This window comes from Mastigoproctus giganteus, chromosome 4 (genome assembly GCF_048544385.1).
Source record: "Mastigoproctus giganteus isolate SK-2022 chromosome 4, ASM4854438v1, whole genome shotgun sequence".
In the NCBI taxonomy this organism is placed as follows: Eukaryota; Metazoa; Arthropoda; class Arachnida; order Uropygi; family Thelyphonidae; genus Mastigoproctus; species Mastigoproctus giganteus.
The window spans coordinates 105,432,767-105,448,883 of record NC_143578.1 but is presented as its reverse complement, the minus strand read 5'-3'; the positions used below and the strand labels follow the sequence as shown (position 1 = coordinate 105,448,883).

Here is a 16,117-nt window from a genome sequence, read left to right as displayed (position 1 = left end):
TCTACAACCTTTTATAATATTGAAACAATACTCCCGCTTTCTAGATTATTCTAGAATCATCTACAATGGTTTACCTCATTCAGGAGTCTGCACCTTTCTGGAACATTCTAAAAATTTCTTAAATATTTCTTAAAAATTATTTCAGTTTTTCCATTTTTATACATAATAGAAAACATTTTTAAAAAATTGTTAATAAACAAGTTGATCCTATTTTAATAAAAACTGAAAATGAAATGTGATTTCAAATTTTTAGCAGGAGCATGCATGTAGGTAGTTTACAGCTCAAGTGTTTAAAAAGTGAAATAGATAACCTATTTTTGTTTTGAAATGCAAAACATCAAGTCTTTGCCATGGGCATGTTTAGTGTAGATTTCCTGACAAAGGTAGAGAAGGCTGCTACTACTATTTCTATATGTAAACAAAGTATTCACATCATGATAATTAAAGAAACATCTTGTAATTTGCATGTTTTCTCATGTATATGTTTACAGGGTGTCCTTGAAATCAACATTGATATTTACTGGGGGAATGGTTGATTAAAGTACAAGAAAAAAAGTCTATGCTCAGTCTGAAGTAGGAGCGATGAGTTTTGAGTTAGAGCGTTAAACAGATTATTGATGTCATTTCTGCTTCTAGCAATTTGCGAACATCACAAATTGGAGTATGCAAATCAGATTGTTGCACAATGTTATGTGAATTGCTGTATTATATTATTTATAAAATGCATGAAAAAAATGTAAGGCTGCAATGAATGGGCTGTGAAATTCATTACGTGTATGGCTAGTAGAAGAGCATTAACATTTAACAGAATGCAGCCATTCATTTTAAGTATGGTGTATGTGAAGGAAATGCTAGAGCAGCAGCCACCGAATACCAGCTTGAAGAGTTGCTGCAAGAATAGGTCATCCAAACACCTTCGTTTGGCACACAATGCGTGAACACACTGTATGCATAACATATGCAGAGAGTTCAGGCATTGCAAGCAGGAGATTCACTTGTGCACGAGCAATTTTGTTTATGGATACTCAATATCCTGTGGAGCGGCAAGGTAAAATTTACACGAGATGGGATATTCAAAATGCACAGTCTCCATTACATGGTCAGTGGAAAATCCTCACACAGCAGTCCCATTTCAAAGTGGAGTTTAGCATCAATATGTGGACCAGCATTATAGGAGATAACTTTATTCATCACGAGTTCCCTGCTTGCCTAGACGCTGATTATTACTTACTGTTGTTGCAGAGGACATTGTCAAAACTTCTGGAAGATTTTACGTTAAGTGTACATGCCAATATGTGGTTTCAGCATGAAAGAGCACCTCCACACTTTGGGCAACAATAAAAACATTTTTAAATTATCGTTATCAGAATTACTGGATTGGTCACGGTGGTCCCATTTCTTGGCTACCACGCTCTCCTGACCTTAACCTGTTGAATATTTGTGGGGACCACCTGAAACAAATTGTTTATACCATAGAAGTTAACAGCTGAGATGACTTGTCAAATCACATCCACAAAGCTGCCACTGCTCACACATGTGGGATTCCTCACACTGTGTTGAAGCCTGCCTCCTGTCACACCACACTCATTTTGAACATCTTTTGTAATGTTTATTTTGATCATGCTTCAATTTGATTGCAGTACTAATAAAATTCATTCACTCCTGTTGTACAATGTTTTTGAGTTTCAAGTGCTCTTCATTTCATAGCTAAATTTTAATCAATGAACATTTATTGTTCTGAATTTATTGATAACCATGTACAATAAAGTAACATTATTCAGATACTTAGTAATAATTAAACTATAAAATATCGGTGTAAATACACCATAGATAGCTCATAAATGAAAAACTACAATCATAGTGTAAAGGCATTGATTTAATTGTATCTCATATTGTGACTACCCTCACGACGAGTTACCATGTATTGTACTACTTCAAAAATAGTGAAGACTATTGTTACTCATTTTCAGTGGGCAAGTATCCTTGTGTTGCAATCATGCCAACCCAGTTGTGAAGTTAATTCCACAATATGAGAGATGCCAAAATGTTTACAAAATAATACTATATTAAAATATAAATGCACAAGGCATAATGTGATATGAGCTTAAAATATACTATAAAATATTGGGTTAAATACACCATAGATAGCTTGTAAATGAAAAACTACAATCGTAGTGTAAAGGCATCAATCTGGGTGGTGGTTCCCACTGATAATAAGTAACAGTAGTCTTCACTATTATTCGAGGTAGTGCAATACATGGTAACTCGTGAAGGTAGTCACTATATGAGATACAATTAAATCGATGCCTTTACACTACAATTGTAGTTTTTCATTTATGAGCTATCTATGGTGTATTTATATTTTAATATAGTAATAATTGAAATAAAAAGGTTTTTATATAAATAAAACATTTCTAATTAAAGCATTTTTCATTTTTCATAAATTTTCTATTATATGCAAAATGCTAGAAGCAGAAATGATGCCACTAATTTGTTTGTTGCTCTAACTCAAAATCTGTTGCTCCTACTTCAGACTGAGTATGGACTTTTCTTCTTATATTTTAATGAACAATTCCCTCAATAAATATTGACATTGATTTCAAGGTCACCCTATATATGTTGGATTTGTGTTAATAGAGATTTATCTTTTAATTTCAGAGTTTGTTATAAGTAATGTAGCTGAGTGGTCAAGCTCATGTGACTGCCAAGTATAATTGACAAATGTATTCCTACACTTTGCCTATGTTTGATTTTGTTCATGAAGAGAGTTTCTGCTTGCTTGCTTGCTTGCTCTCTCTCTCTCGCACTGAATATGGGGTGCAAAGGCCTTGGCTTATTTTCAGCCTAGAGACGATTACCATTATCCACAATCCTGTTTAAATTGTGCAATACCACCAAAATAGGTGAACCGAACATTGTATGGAAGTAATAGTTAAAAACATTAACTGCTATATTTACTTTTAATAATGAATCACATTTAGCCTGTACAGTACAATATTATAGGATTGTAGGGGTGAGTATTTTAATGGAGTAGGTGAAATCAAATAAAAATATGTATATATCTCGTGTTTGGAGTTTTCATAAAAAAAAAATATATATATATATACAGTAACCCCGCGGGGGTTAAGTTCCTGAGAAATACCGCGAATACTGAGTTATGGCTCCCATAGTAATAAAGGGGTTACATTCCAAAGTATGAAATATATAAGAAAAACTAGTCTAAAATTTTGTCTATGTATGTATTATATGTACCTTCATAATATGACTATGTGAAATGCAAGCATATGGCATCGAAATGAAAATAAGAAACAATTTAATATTAAATGTAATATTTATTAGAAATTTCAAACCAGCACCTTTGCTAGCTAAAAAACTTATCCCGCCAGTGCTATCAAGTTTCGTTAAAGTGTTGATAAAGGAGTTTTGCCTTTTCACGAATGATGAGTGAACTTAACGGAATTTTATTTTGAGTTCGGTCTTCTATCCACAGATTTAAAGCTTTTCCATTTTTTTCTAATTTAACATCACGAGTTACAGAGCAAGTTTTTGAAGCAATTAGCACATTTTCACGGACACTACGGTCGATTTTTTTCTTCCGATTTCTTGATTGATCGTACCGTTGACTCATTGATTTTATAATGTTTTGCTACTGAGGAGACATTTTCACCATTAGAAATTTTATCTAATAACTCAATTTTATTCGCTAATGCCATCACCTTTTTCTTTTCACATTTCCCTTGTTATTTGTTGCCATATTTTTGTACAGGTTAGAAAGAACTTGTCCAAATAAAGTCGCTTTCTTCCGTTAACACTCGAAAAAGTCTGTTTTACACTGCAAAACGGTAGATTTGTCACTTTTGTAAACATATCAATTGATAAATTTATTCAATTTATAAGCTTAGTAAATTAATAAGAGGAGTTTACCTCAATATAGTACGTGGAACACTTCCGTAAGATACCCTCCAGAAATTAAAACGGAAAAAACGAAAAAATCGACAACTTACCGGTACATTAAAGTAAAATATAAATAATTAAAGTAAAATATAAATAATTAAATACTCAATTTAACACAATTCAAAATCAATTCAAAACAATTAAAATTCAAATTAACGCAATTAAAAGAATCTAACGAAAATATTCAAAACGATTTTCCTTCCTGAAGCTGACAATGCTTTGCGTTAATTTGAATTTTAATTGTTTTGAATTGATTTTGAATTGTGTTAAATTGAGTATTTAATTATTTATATTTTACTTTAATTATTTATATTTTACTTTAATGTACCGGTAAGTTGTCGATTTTTTCGTTTTTTCCGTTTTAATTTCTGGAGGGTATCTTACGGAAGTGTTCCACGTACTATATTGAGGTAAACTCCTCTTATTAATTTACTAATATTATTATCAACGTAGAACATATTGAGTATTACAGCTCTGATTCATACTATCTAATTCAATTTATAAGCATATAAATTAAAAACAAACGACGAAACCTCCCATGGCAAGCGCATAACACATACTGAACAAGGATTAGCGAGAAACATCCACGCTCGCGATTTTGTCACCCCTCTCCCCTCACACACTGAGCGCTGTTTTGACCAGGGAAGATAATTTTAGCCACTCCCATGTTTTTTTTTATGGTGGAAAATGTTCATGGCGCTTTAAAATTCACATTTTTTTAGGTTTCATTTTATATTAAATCAGCGACCGTGAATAGCGGGGGTTTTACTGTATATGCTTTTGATTCAATCATAGAAAAACTTTAAACGCTGGTTAATTTGGTTTCAGTTATTGTGCTGAAATCCTATAGTGTTATACTGTGCAGGGGTAACAGTATATATAAAACAGTTATGTTTTTAAATGGAATTTTTCTTTCTGTACACTGCTTGGCTATTTACATAGAATATGGTATTCACAGTTCAACATATGCTTGCTAATAGGGATCACCTGCCAGCTGAGGAGAAGCCCATAAGTTTTTAAATGTATATTTAAAAACTTATGGGATGCATGAAATGCATGTTCACCTATTCTGGTGATGCTATACAATTTAAAAAGGTATTAGCAACTTGGGCAGAACCATGGATGATGTTCTCTAAATTGAACATAAGCCCAACCTTAGTACCGGGTACATACCACTCTGTCTTCATTGAGAGCACAGTCTCTCCCTGATCGAAATTACCCATAAGTAAAGAATGTGAATTTTGATTTGAGCTCCTACAATACAAAAATTTCTAATAGCTAATGCTGGATTTTTGTTTAATTTTATCTCATTTTCCACATATACACTAGCCGACCGGGCTAGCCGTGTGGGTAAAGTGCCTGCCTGGCAACCCAAAGGTCGCAGGTTCGAATCCCGCCTCGGGCTTGGATCAAAGTACTGCAAAAACCTTGGGAGGTGCACTATGGCAACAACTACAAAAAAAAAACAAAAAAAAAACATATACACTAAAAGATTTTTTAAAACAATGGTAATAAATAAATACCATATGATGCATTTTTTTTTTTTTTTTTCAGAAATCTTTCTCTAAAAATCACCATTCATCTTATGAGGTGATGGTTACAGCTATCATAAACAAGCATGTTATATCTTGTCTTGCTGATGATTCTGAGTTTTTACCAATACACCAGTAACCTTATGAAACTCTTGATAAAATGTTCAAAAACATCCACGTTACAGGTAAATTTGACCTTTGGTAGGAACATGCTGGATCTGTTAGGGTACTGTAATGAATATTTTTATGGTGTAGCTGTAGCCACAACATACACACACTTATTCAACTTTTAACTGTAAATTTCTGATTACTAGTATCCTATTATGATGGTATCAACAAGGAAATAGAGCTACAGAAAGATGTTTTGGGCCGCCACCGCCACCACAGGGAATGGTGAAAACAAGAGGATAAACTAGTATGATAATCAAGAAACAAGCATTACTTTTATTGACTGACAGAAAAATGGGCAGGACTTGAAAGAACTGAATAGCTGAGGAATAGAGTAGATGAACTGTGGTATATCTGTGTCAACAAAAACAATCATTTTTGAGGAGAAAGTCAGGGCAGCAAAGGGATTTGATGATTTTGTTGCCATAACAGGTTAATGTTATAAAGTGATTCAGCTTAGCTATGAGGACAAGAAGGATAGCCCAGTAAGTGCCATATATGAAACACACCCTGGAATTTTACAGATTTATAATTAATGCCAGAAAGCACACAAATTATGAGCTTTTGCCATATTGGTAATATGGAATTTTTGTCTGCATTCATCCTAAGGGATGGATAGTTGAAGAGAGTGAAACTATGGTTTGAAAAAGTGTGGTCAGAGTGTCCTGGTGACCACGCTTTTTCCAGCCATAGTTTGGTGGCCATAAAGGATGGAAAAGTTAAAACCACCACTTTCTATAATTCCGGGTGGACTTACTGGCCAACTACAACCACTGAATGTTTCTATTAAAAGCCTTTTAAATGCTTTCATGAAACAAGAATGGACTAAATGGATGAAGACACCATAACACAACTTAACAGCTACTGGTTGTATGAAGAGGCCAATTTCTCAGATGTGCCAATGGGTAAAAATTCCTTGGAATGCAGTAAAGACCAAGGCAGTTGTGAAGTCATTTAAAATTTACGTTGAGCTTACATTTAATATTTTATTATTTTTTCCCCCTTCCATGTTCAAAATTTTCTAAGTAACTAGCATGCAAGATAAAAAAAAAAAAAATTGAATTTGTTTCCCTGTAGAATTCCTTCCTTTCCCCTCCCCCCATTTAAAATGTTTTTACTACTTGAATATGTACAACTGGCTGAGCATGCCAGATAGTGAAGTGATTAGGCATAGTGTATTTTTGTTAGTGCCTTTTAAAATTCTTTTAAAATTAAAGAAATATAGTGCAGCATAAAAAGTTAATGAGTTAAGTTAAACGTGCTAGTGGTTCTCCATCATAAAATTACTGTCCATGGTAATAACTAAAGTATGTTATTTTAGTGAATCATTCCAAAGAACTGATTGTTGTGTTATTTTCAATTCATGACTGAAGACAATCTGTGTGGAGAAGAAAATGAAATAAGAACGAACAAATTATAGACAGTCTTGTAACTGAATTAGTCATTATTTAAGTCCAGTAAAAATAAATAATACTTTATTGCACTGCTTTGCTTTATAGGCTGAAGCTCGTGCTGAATTTGCTGAGAGATCTGTACAGAAACTCCAGAAGGAAGTGGACAGACTAGAAGGTATAATTATATATATTTACGATTTAGTATCAATTTGCATTGCATCCACATTTTGCTGTTTTTGTTTGGTATGTTGAAATTTAGGGAGCTCTTCCCTAGCTGGTGATTTTAATACCTATTCATTAATTAATTATTACTTAATCATGCTCTGGCTTTTTATTTCACATAAATATTTTAATTCAGTATGTACACTTTTCAGGCTCTTTGGATCAGCTAATTCTTATAAAATTCAGAGAAATACTGTACTAACTTTTGAAAACTCTTAAACTATTAACTACATGACCTCAGCAAAACAATCTACTACATAGTCTAACAGTAAAGTGAACTTGTTGAAGTTACATATCTTGCACAAACTAATTTAACTTCATTACACATATTTTCAGTACTTTGTAAGAATTAATTTCATTATATTTATAATAGGTTGACAACACACACAGTAAACTCCCATTATAACACTCCTGCTTATTGTTGTTCTGTCCCACTTTTAGCACTTTTTTTTTTTTTCTGGTTCAGTGATCAATCTTGTTAAGTGCTATGCATTTTTTAACTGCAGCACTCCAATTAAAATACTTTCCCACTCTATCACCATTATTTTAAGGTTCCAAGAAGAAATAAATTCAGATATGAATCATAGAGACTAAAGTCTAGGAATCAATTTCAGTACAAGTTGTATTGATTTATTTCATATTTAACTCTTAAGCTTTGAAGGTAGAAAAAGCCACTTTTCACAATTAAGTGTCTCTCCATTTGGCAGTGCCTTTGCACACGTTTCTCTTTTAATTCAGTGTTGTCTGCTTTACTTGCTGACACAATAATCAGTATCTTTTAAATATGTGTTTATCATGACATAAATAAATTTCATTAAGAACAGCATTATTATTATGTTAATACTGCATTTATCAAGTTTATAAAGTAATACCCAAGATGTTTAGTTTAATAAAAAAAAAAAAAAAAAAAAAAAAAAATTTTTGTCTTTGGAGATGCCAAAAGACAAGCATTGTAGATTAAGTGTGCAGGTTTTCAACTTTAATATAAATCATTGCCTCTTAGACATGGGGAGGGGGGTTAGTATTATCTACCAAAATATTGATTAAAAAATAAAATGAATGTGACAAAATAGGTGATCTGCATATAATGCTTTCCTGGTTATAGTGCTCGCTGGGGTTGGTCTCTTTGAAAGCACCATAACGGGAGTTTATACTGTATCTCAGTTTATTTATTAGGGATCAAAACATAAACCTGAAAATGTTTGGTAATTGAGAGTATCAAACAAAGCTTTATACCTTTTCAAGTAAATTCAATATACACCGACGAGCCATTATGACTACCTACCTAATATGATGTTGGTCCTCCACGTGCAGTAAAAAAACAGCTCATGCCTGGTGAGGCATGGACGCTACAAGATTTCTAAATGCATCTTGTGGTATCTGGTACCAACACGTAACCAGCAGATCCTTTAACTCCTGTAAGGTCCGTGGTTGAGACGCCACAGATCGGAGTTGCTGTTCCAACACAAACCAGAGGTGCTCGATGGGATTGATGTCTGGGGAATTTGGACACTAGGAAGTCTTCCTCATGTTCTGCAAACCTGTCTCGAACAATCTGGGCCGTGTGCCATGGCACATTATCCTGCTGAAAGACGGCACCGCCAGAGGGGAAGATCATTGCCATGAAAGGGTGTACCTAGTCAACAATGATGTTTAGGTAGGTGGTAGACATCAGAGTGCTTGGCACATGGATGACTGGACCCAGGGTATCCCAGCAGAACATCACCCAAAGCATGACACCACTGCCACCAGCTTGTTTCTGTCCCATCCAGGCACCATCATTTCCCCAGGTAAACGACACACGTGTATCTGGCCATCCACGTGGTGCAACAGGAAACGTGATTCGTCGGAGGGGCCTGCAGCTACGCAGCCCCACCTTCAGCAGGGTTCGATGTACTGTGTGTTGTACATTTCTCCCATCACCAGCATTCCAATTACCAGCGAGTTGCGTCAGTCGCCCTTCTCTTGCCATGTACCATCTGGGAGAGCCTTTATTCACATCGAGCATCGATGAGCTGTGGTCGTCCAACACCTTGCCAGCGATTCAGTTTTCCCCTCCTTGGATCACTTTTGGTAGGTACTAACCACGGCTGACCGTGAGCATCCCACCAGACATGCCTTTTCTAATATGCTCTGACCCAGTCATCTGGCCATTACAATTTGGCCTTTGTCAAACTCGCTTAAATCTGCTACCTTTCCCATCTGAAGAACAAGAGTAATGCTGATTAACGGAGCTCAGTATTTTGGCTCATCGATGTATTTAATTTATCATGTGAGTATGTCTTCTTAATTTAAAGATATCTTACACTTTCACGTAATGTTCTTTAGTAATTATATTATTCTGGGTATATGAAAAGTTTTCATTAACCCATCAGCATTTGCATGGGGGTGGTGGGGGAATGATAGGGCCCTCACTTAGAATTTCTCACATTTTTCAACCAGAATGGTCCAACAGCCATAACTCATAGTACATTTGAGAAACAATATGATCTTTATTTTTATTTATTTATTTTTTTTTATATCTCTCTCTCTGTTAAAAATGTGATAATTGACATGTAAACAGGTGAAATGAAAGCCAGAGTTCAAAATGCTGTTGGAAGTCTTACTTTCTGTTTTAATTAATTTATGAACTGGATAACTTTGTGAAAGTGCCAGAAGCCATATTGTGCCCCTGAAATTAGATAACGAAGAACAGATATGCTCATTTACTTGTTTATTCTGTGGTACTTCAAACTCAGGAGTAACCCGATTATCTCTCAGAGATAAGAATATCACTCAGCTACTTCTAGTGAGGGGAAGGGATAATTTTAATAAACTGAGAGTTAATGCATTCACTGCTGACTGAATGCAAATATGCGGCTTCAGATTTTAATCCACCTGGAGGAAAATCGCCCTACTTTTAGAACTTTTTTTTCCAATTCGACAGAAGTTAAAACCGTTTATTTTTGTTAAGCAACCTTCACCAGAGGCTGATTAATTCAGTCACAGGGAGAAGAAATCCCAAAAATGTTTCTGTCCTTTCCAATCCAGATTGACTCAATCCTGGGTCGAAATCTTTGTCGGAAAAACCAGCAGCAAAAGTGTTAAATACAGTAGTTACTCTTGAGTTTGAAGTACTAAAGGTAATTCTTTATATCTCTATTATAGGGTATTGCTTTCGATTATTCAAAATAGACAAAGCTGCTTTTACAGAGAACATCACTTTCTCATCCCACAAAAAATGAGATTTAAAATAAAAAACACTTTCCATGGTTCATAAAGTAGTAAAAATATGAGAAAAACAAGCCCACTTTGTCTAAATGTTCATTTAGACAAAAAGTAAAATTGATGTCATAACATAACTGTCAGTCTCTGGAAACTAACCATTAAAATGAAAGTTTGGGAATAAAAGTGAATGGATTTTTCAGAAAGGCTTCAGTTTCAGCGATTAGTCCTCCTGATTTAGCTTTAGAGCAAAATCACGCTTAAAATATGAAACCAGTGCAAGAAGTTATGAAAGTATAATTACTAATTATAACTTGTGTGTGTACCGTTACTGTATACAAAAGAACCTTATCACAACCAACTTAAACTTCACATAGCCTATGGAAGGTAGCAGGTAGACAAGGTTTCAGTGGGATGGACATAAGTTTTTGTGCAGAAAGGTGCAAAAGTTTTTTTTTTTTTTTTTTTTACCTATGTGCCTGCTAATGGGATTAATATACAGGTTGAACAACTTTAAAACTTGTTGGGCTTTATAACTTAATTTCTAAATTAAAAATAAGTAGAATAAATGAAATAAAACAGAAAATGGATTTGTTCCATTGTTTGAGGAAATTCAGATCTGATTTCACATTCATGGGGGAAAAAATTACAACCTACAAAGTGCCACTACAGTTGTGACACATTGCGCTATTAGATTAGACTTCTGTTTATTGAGGTTATGGCAAATATCATTGACTTGAAAACAACTTTTTGCAATAGTTATAAACTGTTGGTAATGAGATATTAACAGGAAGCTAGTCTGAAATCAATAAGTTTTAAAGATAATTTCTGTTTGCCCTCTACAAATCAGGCCTTCCTTCTTTATAAACATTGTCAAAAACAAAAGTATTTACCATCTTACAGTCTTCTTTCAAAATTATATCATTCCTACCATCAGATGTGCAAAAAAAATATTTGAGTTGGCAACACTTTAAACATTTATGTTAAAATCAAATTTATTACCAAGAAATAAATAGGAATCTGTGAAATTTTCACATAACCATAGCTTTCGTGTTATTTGAAATATCATTAATGAAGACTCCTGATTCATAAGTATAAGTGCATAAGTATTGAAAATATTAGCTCCAATTTCAGAAATATGGCTATCCTTATCTATATGTGACTAATTACCGAGATAATTTAAATTGTATTTTGTGATAAGTATTTATTATTCACATTTATTTATTTTTCACATCAGTTATGTCTCTTTTTCAAAGTTAGCACTAAAAAAAGCATTATTCTTTTTCCCACAGGCTGCTAAAGATACTTCTTTTAATTTAAATTTATTTTGATGAAAATGTTGGTTTTATAACTGATTTGTTTCCCATTGTGTGGATTTAGTGGCTGCTTGTTTTTTGGTATTTAAACAGTGTAATGCAGTGCATCCATGAATGCTTTGTATTTCAGATGATCTGCTTGCTGAAAGAGAAAAGAACCACCTTCTTCAAGAAGAGGTGGAATCTACTTTGAAGGATATTCAGTTCATGTGAACTCACCCTGCCTGCTTGTGTGACCATCTGATTTTTGAAGGTTTGCTGCATGAATTCTAACACACAAGTAATTAAGGAATTTCCATATTTTTCATGATTTTAAAGTTGTATTCCCTGTGGCAGTTTTTCTCTCGTTGGACCTACAAATTTCGGTAATATTTGAGTTTTCTTTTGATTGTTTAATATAGATAAACTTCAATACAGATAGACCAAATTAGCGTAGGGTCTGTGGAGGACATCATCCATTAACTTCATATGAGTAAAGTGTCTGCTAGATCCCAGACTTCTGAGCCCTTACCAGAAGAAGGAAAAAAACTTCTCAAATGTTTACAACACCACCATAAGTATCAAAATCTCATGAAAAATATGGAACTTCAATAATTGATTGCATGTTATAGCAAACTTAGGATGGCTAATTTTTACACAGTCAGCTTTTATAATGAACCACTCTAGACTGCACAAGCAACTCTATTAAAAATACTAACTAATTCATTGTTTCTAAATTATACTGTGTTGTACACTTTATAATTTACAGAAGAATTTTTTAAATCTGCACTGTTAGCATATTTATGTTTATTTTTCTTTCTTCTGTAAAAATAACCAACTAAAGAGGAATGTAACAACACAGTTGCATAGACGCAAAAACATTTAATGTCTTCATGCATGATCTGAGAGAATAATATTGATAAACCATTAAAACTATGTTATATACCCTTATCATGAGAGACTGCATAAGCAGTACATGAAAATTATATTATCTACAGTTATCTTAATGTTTAAAGTTACTTGACATATAATTTTGAGGTTCATGCGAACTCATGTAACTTAAGCAATCTTAACCATCTTACTAGATTTCTGCCAGTAAATTGCTCTGTCAAAAATTAATTTGGACTTAAGATATAATTTACCAAAAATAATTCATCTAAAAGTTAAAATGACCTATATCACATTATAATCAGTTTTATTAATGGTTAAAAAAATAATAAAAAACGGAAGACAGTAAGCCTCTTCACTTAAAACTTCACCAGGTACTGGACCACTCCAAGTGTGGTGCAGTACCAGTTTGGGTTGGGGGGGGCTTAGAAAATGTATGCATGATCCATATTTTACTGTGTGGCGTTTGTGAACAAATCAGATTTGAGAATTAAATGATTTTGCTTCTTTTAGCATTTATAATTTTTGACTGTGAAAAAAAAAAAAAAAAAAAAAAAAGGTAATGAAAATGGCCCCAGCTATATAAAATTTGGGAAAACCTAGGTGCTCCCCACTTCCCAAACAGCTAAAATTATAAAAATATATATATATCAGTAATCAATGTTTAATACAATTTGTTATTTAATAGCATAGCATTTTTCATTTATTTTTGTGTGTGTGTGTGTGTGTGTGTGCAGATATTCATATACTGTTCTCAGAACATGTCAGACTTAAAACTTTATAAGGTTCATTATACTAAAGTTGGTCTGTTTGCATGAATCCAAGCAATTGATCCATGCACTCTTAAAACTGCTTTTTATATTTATTATTATTTTTTATAGTATGTTTATGATTAATGCATCTTTATAGTTATGCATGTTGTTTATTTTACTTACAAAAGTATATTCCTGATTAACTTGTATAGAAAAGTTCTACACATAGTTGCAGAATTTTTAATATTTAATATCAAATTAAAAAAAAAAAAAAATGATGCATGCATCATTCATCCGTGTAATATGTTTTAACATATAACATTAACATAACAGTAATATTTTTTTTGTTAAATATTAAAGGAATGCTTACCTTGCATCAAATAATGTGTCCTAGTATTGTTTTAATGAATATTAAAGAGATTTACAATTGTTACATATTTTGAAACCCTCAAGACAAATATGTACTATTGAAATTGTCTTGATGTTAGTTCCTGTTTTGAAAGAATATTTGAAAAGGATAGCATACTGCATTGTGTATGCTCTGTTATCCTGTACCATTTCTTGAAATTTAATGAATGTTCATATTCTTACAAAAATCAGTGGTGCTGATTGGAACTTTTTTTTATTTGGGTTTTTTAGGTACCTTCACTGTTTCAATGTACAATAAATATAAATTTACATTTATTCTTAAGACAGCTGAAGCCAAGAAGAAATTTCATTATGACTGCATATGTATTGAATTATGTGGTTCACAATGGGCCATGCATTTTTTGTGGCTGTATTTGGGCTGAAACCTAATATGAAGATTTGTCTGAAAATATGATGTTTCCAATCATCAAGTGTCCATTTTTTTATGCTCTGAACTCCCCTGCACCCTCTGTCTAGCATTGCCATCAGTAACAAGTGGCTGGGCAATAAGCAGCTCTCCCATAAACTTCAGATTTATGGAGTTCTTGCCAAACTGTTTTGCTGTGACTCACATTAAGTTCTGCAGTTATTTTTAAGGCAGTATTCTGTGTTTTTGGATTACAATCCTTTTTGGTGTCCAGCAGTCGCTTTCAGTCAGCTTCAATTTTCTACCACAATTCGTTCTATAAGAATTTGTTTTTCCATTCTTGGTGAATACAGACATCACCTTCGATACAGTTACTCTGGATACATTAAACAAATCAACAGGTTTAGTCACTGATGCCCCCTGCTAAACATTCACCAACAATTTGATATCTTTGGAATTCAGGCCAGGTTAGTCATTTTCTTCATGTACCTTTTTATATCACCCTAAACAAGAATAAGCATTTGTCTTTCCTTCACAGTATTATGGGCAAGAAATTTAAAAAATATATAAAAATCATCACTGCATGTTCATAAACATATCATACAATGGCCATTACAAAAACTACTACTACTATCATTATTTTGTCCACTCCCCTCTATTTGCCAACTGATGGGTTAATATGTTCAGGTCATCAACTGAGAAACTTTTGTATTGTCTTTTTCATTTAATACTAATACAGTTTTTGCAAAGTTGGATGTAGCAGCATGTAATCTTGTTTTCTTTCCGGGAAATGGGTTCTTATTTCCAAAACCTACTGTAACCATCAGTGAAAATATCTCAGTAATCCTGAAAATTGTAACTTTTGCAAGTGTGAGGTGCTTACATTATTATTATTGTTGCCACAATATCTTTTAGTGCCATATTTGAAAACAAACAGATCTCTCTTACTTTCTCCAAAAGTGGTTTGGCATCTATAAATCATTAATCAAAATGCTGTGTAAAATTACTACTTTTATATAGCAATTTTCTTTAATTAAACTGAAAGCTGATTTTTAATTTACAGCTCTCTTCATTGTTAATGTTATCTTTAATATAAAATATTTTAAGACAATTTTTTTTATACAGAAAGCAGTTCTTAATTATGAATGTTGAAATACTAGCTTTGACAGCTAAATTTCTTTGGTTGAGTTAACCAGAAAACCAGAAGTTAGAATGAAAAATGCTTTTATGAAATGGCTGTCACTAATTCCTTTGTCACACTTCTTTTAATATCTTCTATACCTTCAAATCATTGTTTTCAGTCTTGTAAATGATTTCTGAGTCACTGATGATACATGTTCCTTTTGACAGTAGTCTGTATTCTGTTCTGTGATGCTTTTTGTAAAATAGAAAGCACTAACACTCCTTTGATTTTGTGACCAGAAATAAACTGAATTTTTACTAACCAGGCTGACTGAGAAATGAATGCTGTCAATATAAAAAAAAAAATGTAATGTGGAGGTATAAAAAAATTTGATCATGTTGATGTCAGAAACTTGAAGAATCCATTCAAATTTATCAATTTGGACCACTCATAATCCTTAGATGCTAAATTTGTAACCTGTCTGTAATACAGAATGCATATTGAATTTTTTAATCATACGAACAGAAACTGTTATAAGACACTTCGCTTCCCTTATAAAGAGGCAGCATGAAAAATTTCTGCTTGAATATGGTTATAGTTCACTGAGAATAAGCTTGAAATATAATCTAGGCTCTGTTTACCGAATAAAAATTGTATATTTACTAATAACACAATAATGAGACCTATGCCCTTTCGCTTTTATGGACTAAAGGTAAATTAAAGTTTCTCTTTAGTATAACTTTTGATGCTTAAGCTCTTTTATCAATTTTGGCAATTAAGTTCCAGGACAGTCCACTGCACACATCAAGG

General features: G+C 33.1%; 1 protein-coding gene across 9 annotated transcripts in view; it reads left to right on the top strand.

Moving 5' to 3' along the window:
- Positions 1 to 16,117, top strand: part of LOC150086964 (tropomyosin) — a 207,041-nt gene that overhangs the window by 186,717 nt on the left and 4,207 nt on the right. For 6 of the 9 annotated variants that reach the window (XM_090372857.1, XM_090372855.1, XM_090372854.1 and 3 more), the window contains exon 8: positions 7,154 to 7,223. In XM_090372857.1, coding sequence (XP_090228983.1) covers positions 7,154 to 7,223 — 70 coding nt within the window. Of the gene's footprint in view, positions 1 to 7,153; positions 7,224 to 11,920; positions 12,044 to 16,117 lie in introns of all 9 variants that reach the window. The other 3 variants (XM_090372858.1, XM_090372852.1, XM_090372851.1) reach the window with 1 other exon arrangement.